At 43.6% G+C, this 18,918-nt stretch overlaps 1 protein-coding gene across 1 annotated transcript; it reads left to right on the top strand.

Moving 5' to 3' along the window:
* Positions 1 to 1,421: 1,421 nt before the first annotated feature.
* RDH14 (retinol dehydrogenase 14) lies at positions 1,422 to 6,686 on the top strand. Its single transcript, XM_056344081.1, has 2 exons — positions 1,422 to 1,798; positions 5,148 to 6,686. The coding sequence occupies exons 1-2, from the start codon at positions 1,445 to 1,447 to the stop codon at positions 5,763 to 5,765; spliced, it is 972 nt and encodes a 323-aa protein (XP_056200056.1). The 5' UTR covers positions 1,422 to 1,444; the 3' UTR covers positions 5,766 to 6,686.
* The last annotated feature ends 12,232 nt before the right edge of the window (positions 6,687 to 18,918 follow it).

The following is an 18,918-nucleotide window of genomic DNA, read 5'->3' as shown; positions in this document are numbered from 1 at the left end:
AATTTGGTTACATCAAACAGGCTGCATCTAAGCTAGTATTACTCAGCTGAAGTTGGTCCTAGAAGCAAGTGTTCAGCAGGTCGGACTGTCAGCTCATCAGTATGTTTAAAGCCTAGATTAGCTATCAGATACTGCCATAATGACTTCTGTGTACTTCCCTACCCAGTAGCCCATCACTTTTGCTTGCAACATGCAGATGCTTTATCAGGACATGGTTGGTCATGTACTAACATCTCTGCTAAACACACAATCCAACTCGAGCCAGAGCCACAGAACCTGCTGAAATACCAAAGAAAGAAACCTGGTCTTGAAGGCAGCATGGGGGTAGGTCTCAGTGTGCTGTTCTGACATACTCTCTTGCCCCACTTGAACCCTAAACTTTCCCAGAACATTTCACTGGCACAAAAGCTAGCTGACATGGACAAGTCCACCTGTATGCCAACTCTCCAGAACAGGATGGCTGCTTCCAAACTGCCTAGCAGGAGCTCATGGGCTGTGGGAGTGCCCTAACCAGCTCTCAGCCTTGGGCCAAAACTCTGCCGCAGACTGCTGCTGCCGTAGGATGGCAGAGATGTTGCGTTCCTGTGCTGGGAGTGCTCCCTGGCACCCCCACAACCACTGCCCCAGCCTCTGCATCTCAAGCTGAAGACGTAAGGCAGACAGAATTGAATGTGGCTTTTGCAGAAGTATTTAATCAGCCATGAGACTCAAAGACTGGTACTGAAATAGTATAGGTGCCCTTAATATCCGTTTTCCTGTGGTGGAGTCTTCTATGTGAAACTGCTAAGTATTAAGAAAACATTTTGGTAAAACCTCTACTAGCAAACTAAATGCTCCCTGGAAACACTCCTGGGCCCCAGAACTCAACCATCCCTCTGTCATTACATTCATGTAGTTGTCTCCTAATTCCGAAGTCGTTGGACCAGCCCCTGGCCGGGTTTTGTGCCAGGCCTGCGGCCCTCTCCCAGCCTGCACCCATCCACACTTCAGGAGTCAGCAACGGGTGAAAACCAGGAACCGGCTCGGACGTTTCGGGCCTTAAGCGGCCATTCTGTGCCTGCCAGCTCCAGCGCAGAGGCGCAGCCCCAGGCACACTGCACCCGCCAGCAGAGCGGCCTCCGGGCAGCCGCCGGGCCGGGCCGGGCCAGGCCGGGCCGCCGCCTCGGATTTCCGAGCCAGGGAAGGAAGCAGCACGCCGCCCCCCACCCGCGGCTTGGCTTCGGGCTGCCTCGGGGACCACGCTGGGCCGGCCCGGCCACCCAGCCACCGCTGGACACGCCGCCGAGGCCGCCGGGCCCCGCAGCCCCGCCCGGCGCGGCCCCCGGGCTGCGGACTGCCGTCCCCACAACGCCCAGCGGCGCGCCCGGCCAATGCCAGCGCAGCCCGGCGCCGGGCGGGGAGGCGGGGGCGGCCCCTGGCGCGGGGCGGCGCTTGGCCCGCCGGCATGGCCGCGGCGGCGGCGGCGCTGGCGCTGGGTGGGGGGGTGCTGCTGGCTGCCTGGCGCTGGCTGCGGGCCGCGGGCCGGGCCGCGGCCGGGGCCTCCATGCGGGGCAAGACGGTGATCATCACGGGGGCCAACAGCGGGCTGGGCCGGGCGGCGGCGGCCGAGCTGCTGCGGATGCAGGCCCGCGTCATCATGGGTTGCCGCGACCGGGCGCGGGCCGAGCGGGCGGCCCGGGAGATCCGGGCCGAGCTCGGTGAGGGGGCGGAGGCCGAGGGCGGAGGCGAGCTGGTGGTCCGGGAGCTGGACCTGGCCTCGCTGCGCTCCGTCCGCGCCTTCTGCCACCGCGTCCTCCAGGTACGGCCGGGACGGCTGCGGGGCGCGGGGCTCGGCCCACCGGGCCCACCGGGCCTGCCGACAGGTGCAGGGCGGCGCCGGCCGGCGCAGAGGCCCCGGGCCCTGTGAGCTGCTGGGTGGTGGCAGCGCGGCGGTGGCGGCGTCCTCTGGGCCCGGCCCGGTGCGGGTTGCTGCAGGGTTCACCGCAGCGTTTGGAGGGAGGGTAGAAGTAAATTGGCCGTGGGCTGGCACCTGGAAGGGTAATGTTTGTGCTAGTTTGGCCTGGCCTAGTCCTTTCCTGTTTTGAAAATGAAGTACTTGTTTCTGTACGAGATGAGTGGTGTACCAGCCTTTTTCTCTTAAATAACTATACCCTAACTACCGTTGTTACTTTAAATTGGTGTTAACAGTTCAGCATTGCCTCCAGAGAAATAAAAGTTCACGAGTGCGCTGCTCACAGCTTCAGCCATCCTGCTGCCACCTCCTCAGACTGTCACCTACAATGTCTGCCCCCCTGCCCCCCATCTTAAATCTCTTGGCCAGTCCTAAATGAGTTCAGTAGAAAACATTTTTGAATATATAATAAAGTCTCTGCAGATTTCCTGAAAACCTGAGTGTAAGGAGAACAGGGACATCCAGTTGATTCACCTGACAGAAATGCCACTAGATGCTTTTGACAGTGTTATTAGGCACCAGAGAGCAGAGGGAGGCACAGCTGGAGGCATTACTCAATTTCCATGAAAAGTGTTGTTTGGGACTCATCTCACCACATCTAGCTACCTGACCCATGAGATGCAAAGGCCTGGGAATAGTATGTCCTGCTGCTGCTCAGGGAAGTGCTTGTGAAGGACTTCAAAGATGCCCAGATGCTGTTGGGGGCAGGGGGGAATAGGGAGCAACTTTATTGCATCAATTTCCAAATACCTTTTCTAAAACTTAAATGTCTGGAAAAAGTCAAGTTTTAAGTTCTGTAGAGGGGCTCTTTGTAGTCATATACATTCATACATAAGAATCCAGTGATAAGGTCTAATCTTGCTTCAGTGTTCTGGGAAAATATGCATATACGAAACAGGCATTATAAACATACAAAAAAAAGAAATATGCTGTCTAACTTCTGAGAATTACATCTTTTATAGTACAAAATATCCCAAAATGTGAATTCGTTAGCATCTGTTTATTGGTAAAGCAGATGCAAGTGACTTTTAAGTGAGAAATGGGTGAAGAGAGTGCTTTTATCTGCAGGGTTCTGCTGACATCTGCATTTTAACTTTCATTTTCAAAATAATTCCAAAAGCAGCTGAATGGCAAGGGATGTGAGTTCAAGGAATAGTTTCAAGAGCCATTTGACCCAAGTTCATGTTACTGATCTTCTCTAACCTATGGTTCTTTAGAGCTGTTTATTTGGGGGGTTGTTGGTTTGGGGGCCTTTGTGTTTTTTTGTTTGAGATGAAAACTTAAATATTGGCAGGATGGGGAAACAATGGACTCCCACCACCTAACTTAAATTGTGGGAGCTTTCCTCTGCACAACTGCAAGCAGTTGCATCTTTCACTCCTTAGTCGCACTGCAGAAAAATAAAACACTTTGAGGTGTTGGAGCATTCCACAGAAAAATGGAGGAAAAGGAAGCGAGCTCAGAAGTTACAAGGAGCAGTGTTGCCCATCAAAGCAATGTTTTGTGCACTCTTGCATTTGGTTATAGTAGCTGCCTGCTTGGCATTGATCAGATTACTCTAGATTATTAAATATAGGAGTGTCAGTAGCGCACATGGAGATCTTGCTTCTTGAAGTGTTAAGTCTTGCAAAAGAAATTCTGCAGTCAGATGCTGCAGGAAGTTTCTCAAGCAGTATTTTTCTTTAAAGAGGAAAGCAGTATCACTTCAGTGAGCAGATCTAGTGAGTAGCCTCAGTGCTGTCCTGGTTTAGTGATAGTAGCCATTATGTCTCTTTGGGTGAAGAGAAGTGAGTTTGGTGCTCTTTGGATCATGCCTCAGGGACCCAATTATATGAGATATTGAGCAACCTCAAGTCCCATGGAAATCAGTCTCAGGTTGAAGTACTTGAAGTTTTGTGTGATCAGATGCCAGCATCTTTAACTGAATGCTAAGTGCAGATTTGGGTTTTGCTCTCTTTGTATCATTGCTGCTAACTGCATTCAGATAAAAGGCAAATGGTACAAAATTAATTTTGAAGTTCTCTATTTTTATCATCAGAATGACCCAAAATTATCTCAGCTTGTCTTCCAGTCCCTGTGTTGGGTTTAAAGAATTAACAGCAAAGAAAATTCATGCTGCTTTTCATAGAAAGTGAATACATTTGCTTCTGATTCATGCAAGCATAAATTTCCCATGATAATTTCACAGTCTTTTGTCAGAGGTGGGTGAAAGTGTTGAATTTGGAGCTTATTTAGGGAACTTATTTTAATCTGTATTTTTTGAAAAAGTTACCACTTTGGGTAAATTGGAGAGCTCTTAATTTTTGAGTGGATGCTGGAGCAGGAAGTGCATGATGTATAATACATTTAAATTATCCATACCCCCTTCTCTGTTAATTACTTATGTTCCCTGATTCTGTGGTGTGTAACATACCTTCTTGAGTCTGTGTTCTACCTACCTGAACCGGAATACTGATTCATGAAATAGCATGTGCTGAGCATGTCATAAATACCTCAAGCTGCAGTCCCTTAGTTCTTGAGTAGTCCTATTAGACTCAAATTGAGTATGAAATATGAATGTTTCTTTTGCATGATGAGTTCTGCTCCATAGTTCTCACCAAGCAGCACAATGACGGCTACTGATTTTAAAATAACAGTGTTTCAAATCATGAGAACATTGTTTTGCAAAGTTTTTCATTACATCCCCCCAGTGAGATGGTGGGTCTACAATGTAAGCGCTTCTCTTCAACCATGAGATTAGTTCTTTGAGCCAACACTTTCTGTTCCACAATTGCATGTCTTTTGTACCACGGACCCCTTGCCTATGGCTAAGGTTTGCCATAAATTAATGTGTCCTTTTGCAGTGCAAGAACCAGGTAACTTCTTGGAGGAAAACAAAATGCACCACAAAGGTAAATTATCACTGAATTGATACAGAAAAAGATGCTCCTGGAGAAGCAGGTGATTGTGTTCTCTGCCTCTGTTAAGAGTAGAGACAGACCTGCATCCTACTGTGGGCAAGTACTCAGTTTAGTGATAGTTCAACTTACAGGTTTTTCTCAGCAATGCTTTAAGAGAATATCAGGAAGTTGCAATTCAGAAAACCAGGAATGAAATCATTTCTTTCTAACAATGGCCAATGAGAAATGTTAAGCATAACAGTATGTTTTGCATAACAATTCTAAAACTGAATAATGTTTTTCTTTCCTATTTAAAGGAAGAGCCAAGGCTGGATGTTCTGATAAATAATGCAGGGGTATTCCAGTGTCCGTACATGAAGACAGAGGATGGTTTTGAGATGCAATTTGGTGTTAACCACTTGGGTCACTTCTTGCTCACCAACCTTCTTCTGGGTCTCCTCAAAAATTCTGCTCCGAGCAGGATTGTTGTAGTATCCTCAAAGCTTTACAAATATGGAGAGATCAACTTTGAAGACTTGAACAGTGAAATAAGTTACAATAAAAGCTTTTGTTATAGTCGGAGTAAACTGGCTAACATATTATTCGCAAGGGAGCTAGCCCGTCGGTTAGAAGGGACAGGAGTCACCGTCAATTCACTTCATCCTGGGATTGTCAGAACAAATCTAGGCAGATACGTGAATATTCCTTTGCTGGCAAAACCCCTATTCAACTTGGTGTCATGGGCTTTCTTCAAAACACCTCTGGAAGGAGCCCAGACTACTATATTTTTGGCCTCTTCTCATGATGTTGAAGGTGTGTCAGGAAAATATTTTGGGGACTGCAAAGAGGAAGAGCTCCTGCCCAAAGCCATGGATGACTTGGTTGCAAGAAAATTGTGGGATATCAGTGAAGTGATGGTTGGCTTATTGAAATGAGTGCCAGGGAGTATCTGCAAAAAAAAATTGCAGATAACTATGCAATGCATATTTGCAACAGTGTAATTGTCACTTTAAATGCTGTGGGAGTACAGATTATTTTGTTCAATAAGTATTAAATAACAGTGATTTCTGCTGGAGCTCTGTTTTGAAATAAAGGACAATATTAAATAGAGGCGTTCAAAGAAAGTCTGCAATATGAGTTTGAGGGTGTGAATAATTTCTGGTTAAATCTGCTTGGAAACTCATGTTTTACAAATAAAAATTAAACAAAACTGTTTTGCAATATATATGCATATTTGCCATGTTCCTTCTAGTCGGGCTAGACAATGCAGGTGAAATGCAGGTGACGGTGAAACACTTCTGTAATAAGATTTTGAACATAGGTCCTAATAATAATAGGATTGTTGTCTTTTTTGAGCCATCATAATGAAAAATGGAATAAACAGTTTTACTGTTATCTTACACTGTAATCATTTAGGCCTTTGCGTGCCATTCAAAGACTTGTTGTCAGGCCCGTGGTTCAGTGAACAAGACTATTGAGCTGTATACAGTTTAGCTGTGAAGCACAAAGTCAACTTTTTTTTAGTGATTCAATGAGTAATATACTTGGTTGTGCAAGCTGTGCAAAATTTTTACTTTCTTGTGTGCTGAACTTGCTATTTCTTGATATGCAGATACCTTGGGTTTCATCAATATTGCAGTTGACAGATGTATTATGGTCTTGATTGGGCTTTGCATGTCATGAGTTGTGTGCATACAAAGTTCATAAGACCTCACCCAGATTAGACCGGAGAGAATATGCTTTTCAGTGTGTGTTTGGCTTGACTGATGGCACTTGAACTCAGTAATGAGATCAGATAAGTCTGTGTAATACAGCTTGCTGAATATTCTGTAATAAAAATCTTTTTTAAAAAGGCAGCATTCATTCTTTCACTGTGAAAGATATGTCTGAAATCCGTAGTTGACACAATAGCCTTGTTTCAAAACAGAAGATGCACCTGTATCAGTTTAGGGAGCCTGTCATGTGGGGTTGGTAGAAATAAAATGGGCTCCAAATAAATAACATGGGTGTTACGTGAAGCTGTACTGATTTATTCTTTCTAATTTATATAACTTAAGGGTTCATAATGACATTTATGACTGCTTGTTTTGCTCTACATCGATAAAATGTTCTAGCAGTTACAAAATATAGAATAAATATGGAAGAATGATTTAGGATGATCTATCTTAGTAAATATTACTCGAGGGAAGGTTTATCAATAATAAATTATGTATTCAGTAGATCCTTATTAACCTACTCATAAATACATATCAATTCTGCAGCTCAGGTAACAACCAACCAAATTTTTTAGATTCTTTCTCTTGATTGTTCCCTCAGACTGTCAGCGTATTTTAACTTTTGCACAGTGGAATGGACCTGAACTAGCCTTGCCCTTCACCAGCAAGATTGTGTTCTGGGTGAGTGGCTTGGGTGGAGGCAGAAGGTGGCATTCCAGAAAATCACAAGGCAAGCTATGAAACAGCAATTTTTTAAGGTTTTGTAACATGTTGCGTTTTGCAGTGCTCACTGTAAGGCAAGGTATAGAGATGGACATGTTGTCAAAGCGTAACTGAGCATTGAACAAAGTTCTCTAATGCCAGAGTGAGATGTGTGACTGTGGTGGGTTGACCTTGGCTGAACACCAGGTGCCCACCAAGTTGGTCTATCACTCCCCTCAACAGAACGGGAGGAGAAAATCAAATGAAAAAAACCCTTGTGTATCATAATAAAGGCAGTTTAATGAAGCAATAGCAAAAGCTGTGTGTGCAGAAGCGAAGGAAAACAAGAGTTGTTATTCTCTATTTCCCATCAGCAGGTGATGTTTGGCCACTTCCCGGGAAGCAGAGCTTCAGTACACCTAGCAGGTACTCTGGAGGACAAATGTCGTAAATAACAAATGTGTGTCATGCCCTGCCATGGCCTTCCTCCTCCCTTTAGCTTTTATATCTGAGCAGACACCATATGGTATGGAATATCCCACTGGTCACTTTGGGTCAGCTGCCCTGGCTCTGTCGCTTCCCAAGACCTTGCCCACCCCCAGCCCACTGGTGAGGTGGGGGAGAAGGTCGAAGAGGCAGACCTGATGCTGTGCGAGCGCTGCTGGGCAGTAGCCACACACCGGTGTGTTACCCCCACCTCTCTGGCTACCAGTGCAAGCACAGCGCTATGGGGGCTGCTATGGGGCTCAGCCAGACCCAGCACAGTAACGTACTTGGCGAAGTTCTGCTTTGATCTTCAGGCTGCATTTCACATTTTCACTCTAAATACTTGTAAATAGCTGCACACAGCTTTAAGCAGCTAGCTTAAGAATTAAAAGGTTATTAACTTCTCTCTGAAGAGATACAGAGAAGCCGAGTCAAACATGGGTTTGTGTTTTCGATGCTTCTGTAGCAATACCAAGGGAACATTATTGTATTGTCTCACTGCTGACACAGGTGTATACCTCTTGCAAGGAAAGCCTTAGATGCAGAGGCGGAAAGTGAACAAGATGGCAACTCTGAAAATGCTGTAGTAAAGAACTGCACTGAAACTGGCTGAAGAGCAAAGAAATATGTAGGTTTTCATACTGAATGACCAACATAGGATGTGCACTTGCCTTCAAAACAGCAAAGGTGAATTTCTACTGAAACAAGGGATGCAGAATAAGAAGTCCCAGTCATGTAGTATGGCTGCATAACATAGAATTGTAGAATGGTTTGGGTTGGAAGGGGCCTTTAAAGATCATCTAGTTCCACCTTCCACTAGCCCAGGTTGCTCAAAGCCCCATCCAACCTGGCCTTGAACACTTCCAGGCATGGGGAGTCCACAGCTCTGGGCAACCTTTTCCCGTACCTTGCCACCCTCAGAGTAAAGAATTTCTTCCTAATAGCTAATCTAAATCTACCGTTTCAGTTTAAAGCCATTACCCCTTATCCTATCCCTACATGCCCTTGTTACAAGTCCCTCTCCAGCCTACAGAAACCTTTTAGGTACTGGCAGGCTGCTATAAGGTGTCCCTGGAGCCTTCTCCAGGCTGAGCAACCGCAACTCTCTCAGCCTGTCTTCATAGAAGAGGTGCTCCAACCCTCTGATCACCTCCATGGCCCTCCTTCCAACAAGTCCATGTCCCTCTTATGTCGGGGGCCCCACAGCTGGATCAGCACTCCAGGTAGGGTCTCATGAGAGTAGAGCAGAGGGGGAGGATCACCTCCCTCACCCTGCTGGCCATGGTTCTTTTGATGCAGCTCAGGATTCGTTTGGCTTTCTGGGCTGCAAGTGCACATTGCCATCTCGTGCTGAGCCTTTTGTCCACCCGTACCCCAAAGTCCTCAGGGCTGCTCTCAATCCATTCTCCACCCAGCCTGCATTGATACTGGGAGTTGGGTGCCCTAACCCAGGTGTAGGGCCTTGTACTCAGCCTTGTTGAACTTTTAATGCTTCATACATTTACCAGGTACTTGGTTTAATTTCTTTTGAAACATACGGAAACAAGAGCCATTGTCAGAAAGGGATTACATTCTGGCAATCATAACCGAATTACAGCCCTCTTCCAAAGTAGGAGAGTGATCACATGATACTCTTAATGGAATATTAATGAATTTATATTGCTTGAAAACAATTTGAAAGGATGGGTTGTTAGGAACTTACCAAAAGGTAAGCTTTTTTCAATATCTGGGAAAAAGTAAAATTTGTCACTTTTGAGGCTGAGTGTAATTTAGCCTCTGTGGGCCAGAAAGCTTTGCTTACTATCTTAAGACTGCTGTGAATGTTTGTTTGTGTGATGCCTTTTTTATTCTAGTAGCATCTGGGAACTGGAGACCTCATAGGTCAACAGATCTTGCAAAATATAAGTGCAAAACCAAAGAAGAGCCCATATTTCAACAAGCAGTAGTGTTGACTGAGTCTAGGTTAGAACCCAGCATTTTGGCTAAGGAGATATCTCTACTCTACAGGATCTTAGTAAACTCAGATATATGTGCATGATTTGGGACTGTTTGCTGAGTGTCTTCTTTTGGAGTTGGTAGAGAATGGTCTAAGTGTAGAAGAGCATCTTCACACTTCACCCCAGAATAACAGTGTCCATAAAGATGTGGCAGGCTCTGTATATTACTATTGTATAAATGATTTATATCAAGATCATGCAGCTGAAACTGGGACACGTTCCAGGTACCTCCTTCCACCATCACCATCATATGAACACCACCACCCTCAAATTAAACTTCTTTCCCATGAAGAATGAAACTTTTTAAAGCTAAGGGTGGAAGAGGTAGACAGTGGCCAGGGAAATGCAGTATTCATCGGCAGGCACAGACAGTGACCACACTGCCGGCAAGTACGTTACGGATATGCAAGGAAGCCACAGTCGAGGTTAAGGTCTTGTTGAGGTCTGTGATAAACATAAATGTTACAAGGCAACTCTTTCCCAAGCCAAGACGTGCCTTCATCTATCTTAAATTGTTAGGATGTGAGTGTTTGATTTTGGGTCCACCAGCAGTGTTGGGTCAGTGCTCCATACCTGGGCCCTGGGGATTTAAAAACTGGCTCAGATGTGTACGGGGCACAGTGACCCCTGAGAACGTAGCCCCTGCCCTTGTGCTTTTTACAGGGGAACTGCCTCTGCTTTGCCGCAGCTGAGAGGTGGAGAGCCACAGCAGCGAGTAACTTTGGCTATTTGCAAATTCCCCCCCTGGAGCCTTCGGCCAGTCTCAGCAATAAGTGGGAATGCTTCCGAGTTGGCCCAAAATGATCACCTCTTGTATGGCAACAACATCACACTGTACTCAAAAAGGGCTATTTCAAAATTGGTGTGTGTGCGCAAACACACAGGCAGGTGCAATTTAATCCCTTGTTTTAAACGATGGACAGGAAGAGCTGTCAAGGCTTTACCAAGGACTGAGGGGAGAGGAGAGAGAGTTATTAGCATGGGAGTGTCACCTACCACCTGCACTGCTTTGGTACATGATGATACCTTGGGCTTGGGGGCAGATCTGTTGGCCCTGAGCTCAGGGCTGAGCTCATCCTGGTTGCGTCTGGGTAGACATACCCACTGTCTGCTTTTGCAGCCGGAGAACACACAGGCACAGCCGAGGGGGGAAACCTCCCTGTGTATCGGTCAAGAGAAACAGGCGTCAAATGTCTTAAGGGGAACATGTTTTAAATGCTTCAGTATAATTTATTCATCCTTGGCTGTGGTGCTTTTGAAAGTGCCACTGTAACCAACTTCCCTCATGGACAGACCAAGAGTTTAAGAAAGGAATAATTTCCTTTTTTTAACTTTCTTTCTTGCTTTTGTTTACCAGTCTGAGGCCCTGGCTATAGCAGTCCTCCCCACACACATGTAGCTATTATAGCTGAGGTTTCTGCAAGTGAACGAAATTGCAGTTGCATGTATTTATTTTATATGCCCCATCTGTTTAAGTCAAGGGAGACTTACGTACATTTTTTAAAAAATAGTCTGAATCTGTCACCAATTTACCTTCCTTACTTTGCCACAAAGGCCAACATCTACCCCCAGGCCAAGGGACAACACTGCTTTTTCAGTTACTACAGCCAACACAGCAGGCAAGCTTATAAACCCAGCGGGGGTTCTCCTGTAAAAATTCTCCATCTTAATGAGATAAATGATCAGTTTTTTCCATGATGCAATAAAAACAGAAGTATTTAAATGCTCCTCTCTTTCTTCAGCGGTTGCCTGGTTTGCCTAGGCTTCCTACTCTACGTGAACGCCTCACAGGCTTCAAAGCCTGAGCCCTGTGAATGTGCGGTGTGATTATGCTTTTGCTGAAAAATGTGGATATGTCCCACTTCAAGCACACTTAATTTCTTTCCACCTAAGGCTATAAAGAAAATAAACAACTAGCAAGAGCCATACAAATAATTTTAAAATGGGAGGCCTGTTCCCTTTTTCACATAACTTTTTCCAAACTAATCACTTAAGAGAGTAATTGACTTGCAAAACGATCCAGGAGGCCTCCACAGTTGAATTATTATTTTTGATCTGTCCCAGAATGGTGCTGCTATTTCTCATAACAGAAAATGACGACCTCCCTCTAGACTTTTTACTTACCGTTTTAGCTACCACTAGCAGCCTCACACCTGTCGTAACTGGATTCGGATCAGAGAAAATAATTTGAATATTTAATTAATTCCAAATGTCCTATGTAACATGGAGAAAGTAGTGCTTTCCTGATTGCTTTTGGGGGGAAGGCTTGCACACTGACCACCTAACAGGGATGATAGCCCTTTTTTTCTACATTTGAGAGTGATCAGTTCTTTTCAGGTAACATAAAAGAAACATAATTGATCTGGGTAGGGAAGGAATCCATAGTTTATCCACCATGAAAGATTCAGGAGGCTGTCACATGCCTGAAATTTATAATAATCACTTTGGCAAAGTACTGAGCATTTCTCACTGTCTGCTTCATGGCCAAAGCAAGCAGTCTGAATCTGTGGTCCCACTAACAGCTTTGGGAGTCAGACACCTAAATATTTTTGCTAATCTTGATCTTCTGGTTTTGGGTTTGAGCAGTAGGACTCTTACAGCCAGTTGGATGATGATTCTTTCAAGCTTGATGAATGAGGCTTTATGCACTTCTGTGTATGTGTGGCATTCTGAAAAAAAAATACTTCACAAATTACGGTGGTAGGGTGGTGGTGGTGGTAGTGGTGTTATGTATATATTAAATATCCTGCAACATTCTCCAGAAATGTGTGGGTTTTCCCCAAAGAAATGTCAGCCCATCTTTGCAGTTGTTGGGATTTTTGTCAGTTTGCCACCTGAACTGCAGTTTGGTGATGAGTGATGTTATTTCAGTTTATCCAAGTCTTGTTGCAGCCTTCCCTAGCAGTAGGTCACTGCATGACCATCCACCCTCCAAATCCCACCTGCCCTTGAGACAACCAGTGTCAAGGTCTTTATGGATGCTTTAAGAAAGGGGTCATGAACAGCATCTGCAGAAAGACAAGTGGCATGCCTGGAGGCCCAGGACCTACATGCACTGCAACAAGTAGGTTTGGTATCATTTCACATACTCGGTCATAGACAGGAACACCTTGTCCAGGGTATATGGATTTTAGACTTCAGCCTGCCCCAAAGGCCTATATAGCACTATAGATGTAGTCCATGGGTAAAACATAGCAGACTGAAACGTGCTCCAGTACAACCCACTCGCTATTCTGAATGGCCAAGATCCTACAGGTCCATTTGAAGTCACTGGTAGTTCCAGTTGCTTGATACTTCACCTGGCTTTGAAAATACTTGGGAGGAGGAAGAGATCAGAGCATCATTTTCTTTGTATTCAGTCTGCCCTCCTGCAAATCTTCACAGGCCTAAATATGTCTCAGACACATTTCTGCAGATCTTAAAAAAAAAAAAAAAAAAAGTAAGTCTGCTTTATGGAGGTATTTGTCCATACAATTTTGCTGTAAGAGTAAACTCATAATTTTTCATTTTATGTATTATCCAGATCATATTATGAACTAACTGTATCAGAGGCACAGCTAAGCCTGGAGTCCTAGGACAGAAGAACAGAATGAGAGATAATGAGCTGTCATCTGTAGATGCAAGAAAGGCAACCTGAAAACTCAAAGGGAATAATTAAGAAGCTTTGATGACAGTTATTTTGTTTCTGTGTCTGTGCTTGGGGTTTTATGTTTAATTCTAGATACATACCATTTTTTAAAAAAGGGTTAAAATTGCAGAAAATGTGAAAACAGCCATGTTTCAATGAAGTGGCACAGTTCTTCACTGTGGAAAACCCATAAAATGACAGGAAATGGCTTAATGTGGTAGGTGTTCATTTTTAAGGGTTCTGTTGACAGAAGTTGATGAGTGAAAATATTGTATTTCATTTTTGCCTTTTGTTCAGTAAATAGCATGGAATTTTGATGCTGCCTAGAGGGACAGCTTTGTACTGTGGTGGTCTAAACTGGGATTTTTCATTAACGTAACTAGTCAGAGTAGGTGGGGATCTTTTTCTGATTTCGTGTTGGGATTTTTTAAGAAAAAAAGCTCAAGTCAAAGAGAAGACCAAGAAAAAGCACCACAAAGTTTATCTTTTACCCATCTGGAAGAGTTTACTTTAAACATGGAACATTGTTTGCTGCTGTGGAAATGAAAGTGAGAGAGTCGCAGCTTTCTTCTGATGCCATCTGGCATATGATTTACTTGTGTATGGTATTCACTAATCCAAATAACCCTGTGTGTGGTAGCATTGTCTCTTTACTGATCATGCAGCTGAGCTGGCTGAACCTTAGGTGGCTCACACAAGGCTATCAACAGCACAGTACAATAGACAGTTTAAAATTAGAACAATATTACAGAAGGGGATATGCCAAATTCAGCATGCCTTTACCTTTATTAAGCATTTTGCTTAACCGGACTGAGCTTGATGTTTCCTTTTCATCCTCCTCATGATTTTATTCACTCCAATTCTACTTGGGCTTTAGCTCATTGAAGTAAACCAAAGCATTGGGCATCCATCCTTAGATTGGTATCCTTGCCCTGTTGATAACTGTGTTTGCTCCTCTAAAGTCCTTTCCTGACCCCATGAAGCTTGTATTCCTGTTGGGAAGTAAGGCTACTTCAGCAGGACAGTTGTACGCTGTAACCAGTAACCTTGTGGTTAAGAAACTCTCCTGGTTCCTAACCTAAGACAAAATTGTCTCCAGATCAGGATATTCCCATTTATCAGGCAAAAGATCTAGCTACTTCATTATTATATTAATGTTAGGCTGCCTCCTTTTGCTGTAATGTGAAAGAAAGAGCCTTGAGTGGTTATTTTGGGAAGCAAAATAATTATAGGATTATGCCTTGAGGAGCAGATCCTAAGCTATGAGTAGATGGAGGCAATCACTTAAATCCCTGTATTTAAATTCTAGGGAAGGGTTAGTATCCTGATGCTCTTCTATGCTCAAGACATTATAATGACTCACTTCTCAATGTGTGGGTTTCTTGAGTGATTTTTCCACAGTGCCTAATTCTGTGTGCCTAATAGGTGCCTCTTATTTTGGCTTATAATTCTACTCTGAGGTCTAAAGATCTAAAATGTAAGTATTGATTGTGTCTTGGTTTTAGTCACTTCAGATTTTAATTCAATCTGGCCTTGACAGGTGACTTCAAAAAACCCATGCTATGGTTCAATTTGCAGTTGTCCTTCTTGGAAGCTGACTTTTTGATTTTAAGGACAGTTGATCAATTTTGAGAGTGCTGATTTTCTTCATAGATAGATCAGCATAATTCATATGTGATATTAAAACATATACAGTGTATATAATTTTGTAGCAGTGACAGGGAAGGGACTGAGACCTCAGCTCTTTCCCTGCAGAGCAGCCAACACTTTGAACTCACTGGCTGCATCTGCATTGCTAAGCATTTACTACCAGGACCTGTTTCCTGAATGACAGGCTCAATGGGATAGTTCACGTTACCATATTCTGTCCTCCCCCAGAAGAGGCATAGATACATCCAAACTGTTTGCTAGGAGTGTCCTTGGCCCATGCTGATTCCTGAATGATGCAAAGAGTTGTTTTGAAAAGCGTTAGTTGCCCAGAGCCAAAACTGTGCCAAGAACTGCCCTAAGTTTTGAACAGCACAGATGATCAATTTTCAGTGCCTGGCACTCCGTCAGTCCTTAACTGAGTGGAACAAGCATAGCACCTTCCTCCCTTAAGTGTTAACAGAATATATGTGGTTTTTCAATTTACTTCCATGCCATTCGGACACTGTTCTGGAAAACTGAAGTATATTTTCTCTTACTAATTTTGTAGCGCCAAAATTCCACTGACTTTGCTGCAGTTTCTGTTGACTGATCCTGTAAACACAGGGAGAATCAGTATTGTTATTATTATCATCATGTCATCATGCTTTGTTCATTTTTAATTTTATAACTACTGTCTGATCTTTTGGAATTGTGTCTGCTAATGTAGCACTGGATTATGGAAATCTTATTTTACTGAAACCTGTTGTTCTTGGACTAGAATTCACAGTTACACAGTTGCACTTTATGGATCCATAGATTTTTTCAGAGCCAGAAAAGTCCCTTCAATTATCTAGTCTGACTTCCTGAATGACACAAGCCATTTAATTTAACCCAGTTAGCCTTGTGTTAAGTCCAGTAATTTGTGGTTGGCTAAGGCTTATCTTCTAGAAAGATGTTCAGTCTAGGTCTGAAGCCATTGGTAGTTGGAAAATCCATCACTTCCTTTGGCAGTGCACTGCAATGGTCATCACCGTCACTCTTAAAAATGTGTGTTTTGACTCTTCTCTGAATTTGTCTGGCTTTTGCTTCCAGCTATCACCTCTCATTATGCCTTTTTTTTTGTGAGATGAGAGTGCTGCTGTTACTGCTCAGTATTTTCTCCCTGTGGTGATACTTGCACATAGTAATCACTGAAATCATCACTAGATGTTTTTATTAAACTCAACAGACCGAACCCCTTTCTTTAATCTCTTACTGCAAGGCTCTTTTCCAAGGTTTCTGATAATTTCTGTGGCTCTTCTCCACATTCTATCCAACTTTTTACCTCTTTCATGAAATGAGGAAACAAGAACTGGATGTAATACTCCAGCACGTGTCCATTTATAGGCAATCCTTTTACTTCTCAGTGCTTTCCCTCTACTGCTCTAAAGCGATCGCTAATTTAAATGTGCCTGGGCTGCTCCCTGGCACCAAGGCCAGCTAGAATATCATAGTCTGCATCTGTACTCCTGAATGCTCTTTATCTTCCATGACAGGGCATCTGCATCCAAACTGTATTTTGGGAATGGCTCCTTGCTATTCCTGACACTTTGGCTGTGTTTGGGAATTATCTGGGAAAATGCTGGCAGAGGCTGAAATCATGCCAGGGATGAAAATAACCATCCCGTGGTACCGATGTTCAAGGACTAATGCCTAGGAACATTTTCTGGCATTTTTTTTGTTTAGTAGTGTAGTCTAAGAGTTCCCAGTCATGCTCAAAGCTTCGCTGATATTTTTAGCCTCAGTGAAAGTATTAAAAAGAGACATGTTTCTCTTATTTGCTTTAAGATCCCAAGAGTCAGGTGTGTGGGCTCAACTGGTCATCTGGGTTAGGTGAAGGCATTGTCGAGTCAGAAACAAGCACCTCCTGATTTTCATTCAGCCCATATCTCTTAGATGCCTGTTTTTGAACACTTTCTCTGCCTGGTAGGATTTACTTCTCCCACCTCACCACTAATGATGAAGGGTACTTGGACAATGAAGAGCCCAAGTCCAACTTTTCATGACATGACTTAGGTGAAATGACTCCTACTAAGCGTCACTTTTGTTCTATTACCCTTACTCCTATGGGGATGACTCCTATCCACAGCACTTATGCATCTAAATCACAGGAGTATTTTTTGTAAAAATATTACCCATGGATGTAATATATTCACATGGATATGATATAAGGACTTTTAATTAATTTTCTCTGACTTTTATTGTAGGAATGGAGCATGAAATAAAACCTCCTATCCTGAGTTTTTAGAATTCAAACACTGATTTTGACTGTCCTTTTAATGTGCTTTGCATGGTACAGGAACATAAGAAATAATCAACAAATCCTACATTTGCTGGTCCCGAGACTAACCATGGTGTAGATGTTTTGCTGATTGAAACTCTTTGCTCCCACCTCCTTCCCCCCAGACAAAGTTATGAGGAGCACTGACTGAGGAGGATAGCCTGTGCTGTGTCCTTAAACCTCAGACTGGATGGGTGTGTTGATTATTTTCTCTTCCGATCTATAAAAGTAAAACCACTTGAAATCAGCTGAAGGATTTCACCACTTTAGTGGTGTCAGTTCCCAGCCTCAGAGCTCCCAGAATAGCTTGGTGTATGGACTGGAAAAAACTAGTATGTCTCTTTTCTTACTTACGGGAGGTTTAGATCAGATGAAACAAAACATTTTCAGTGTACACCTAAGCCCATTTTCATTAGTAAACTCCTTGCCTATATGCTTGAGCATAGCTGGTTTGCTTAGTAGAGGTATTTGTGTCAGAGGTATACCTTGAACTTTTAATTTATTACTGTTTTGTTTGTATTCAGCCATGCTAATTTAGAGGGTTTATGTTAAAGGAGTGTATCTAAAACGATGCAAAACACGTGGAAACAGTACTCAGTGATGAGCAAAATCGTAGCTTTGTCTCACTGATTGGCCCACCCTGGCTTATTTTCAGTATGTACTTTGGCTATTTGAATCTATCTTCTTCCTCCATGCCATGAGGTGGGTTTAGCTATCTCCAGACAGCATGAGCGGACAAGACCTAGAGGCTGACTGATGCAGTCTTCCAACATTAATCCAGCAAGCTGTGAATCCTTAAATGTTTCTGTTGTTCCCATTCTGCATCTGAGAGTTTATAGCTACATTTAATGCTGTAAAATCACACTGTCTACATCCAGTCTAGAGCGAGCTGAGCACAAGCAGCACAGAGACGTGTTAATCTCCACTATCTGGTCTTGAGACCAAGGCTGACCATTTTATTCAACACTGTAGGCATGCCTTTCGAAATGCAGCTGACATTAATGTCTTGTCAAATGGAGGCTGTAGACAACAGAAAGGGCTTTCATTTTTGCATGCATCTGGTTTGGTAAGAGCTATGGGTGGTTCTTGCAACCAATCTTCACCTCCTGCAAGACACAGGTGCTTTTGAAGCCAGGAGTGCTGAGCACAACATATTCAAGTTGTGAATATGAGATGCTCATATTCAGAGATTGTCACTGGTTTCAGCTGTAGACTGGGCTGTGAATTGTGGTAGTTTTAGAGCAAATTCCTCCTCTGTTCAACCATCCCTGATACAGGACAGTAACTCTTCAGGATGAGTGGAAGGGGTGGCAGGTATAGCAACTCCTTCAGTCACCTGAGGTACATTTACTAGCAAACATGAATAGGTACCTTAACTTTCTTCTCCCTTATAAACCAGCTTTAATATTAACTTGTGTGAACACAGGAAAAGCGTAAATTGCTATTCTCACCTCAGAAAACACCTGTGCTTAGCAATAATTTGAAATGGTAGCTGATTTGACATGAGTCAAAGCAAAGTCTGTTGTAGACATGCAGTGGGGATTCATTATTATTTTCATTAGGTTTTATTATCATCACCTTCAGTAACACATACAGTGTTTCTTTCATCGC

This window comes from Falco biarmicus, chromosome 6 (assembly GCF_023638135.1).
Source record: "Falco biarmicus isolate bFalBia1 chromosome 6, bFalBia1.pri, whole genome shotgun sequence".
NCBI lineage: Eukaryota > Metazoa > Chordata > Aves > Falconiformes > Falconidae > Falco > Falco biarmicus.
This window is presented reverse-complemented; position numbering and strand designations above follow the sequence as displayed.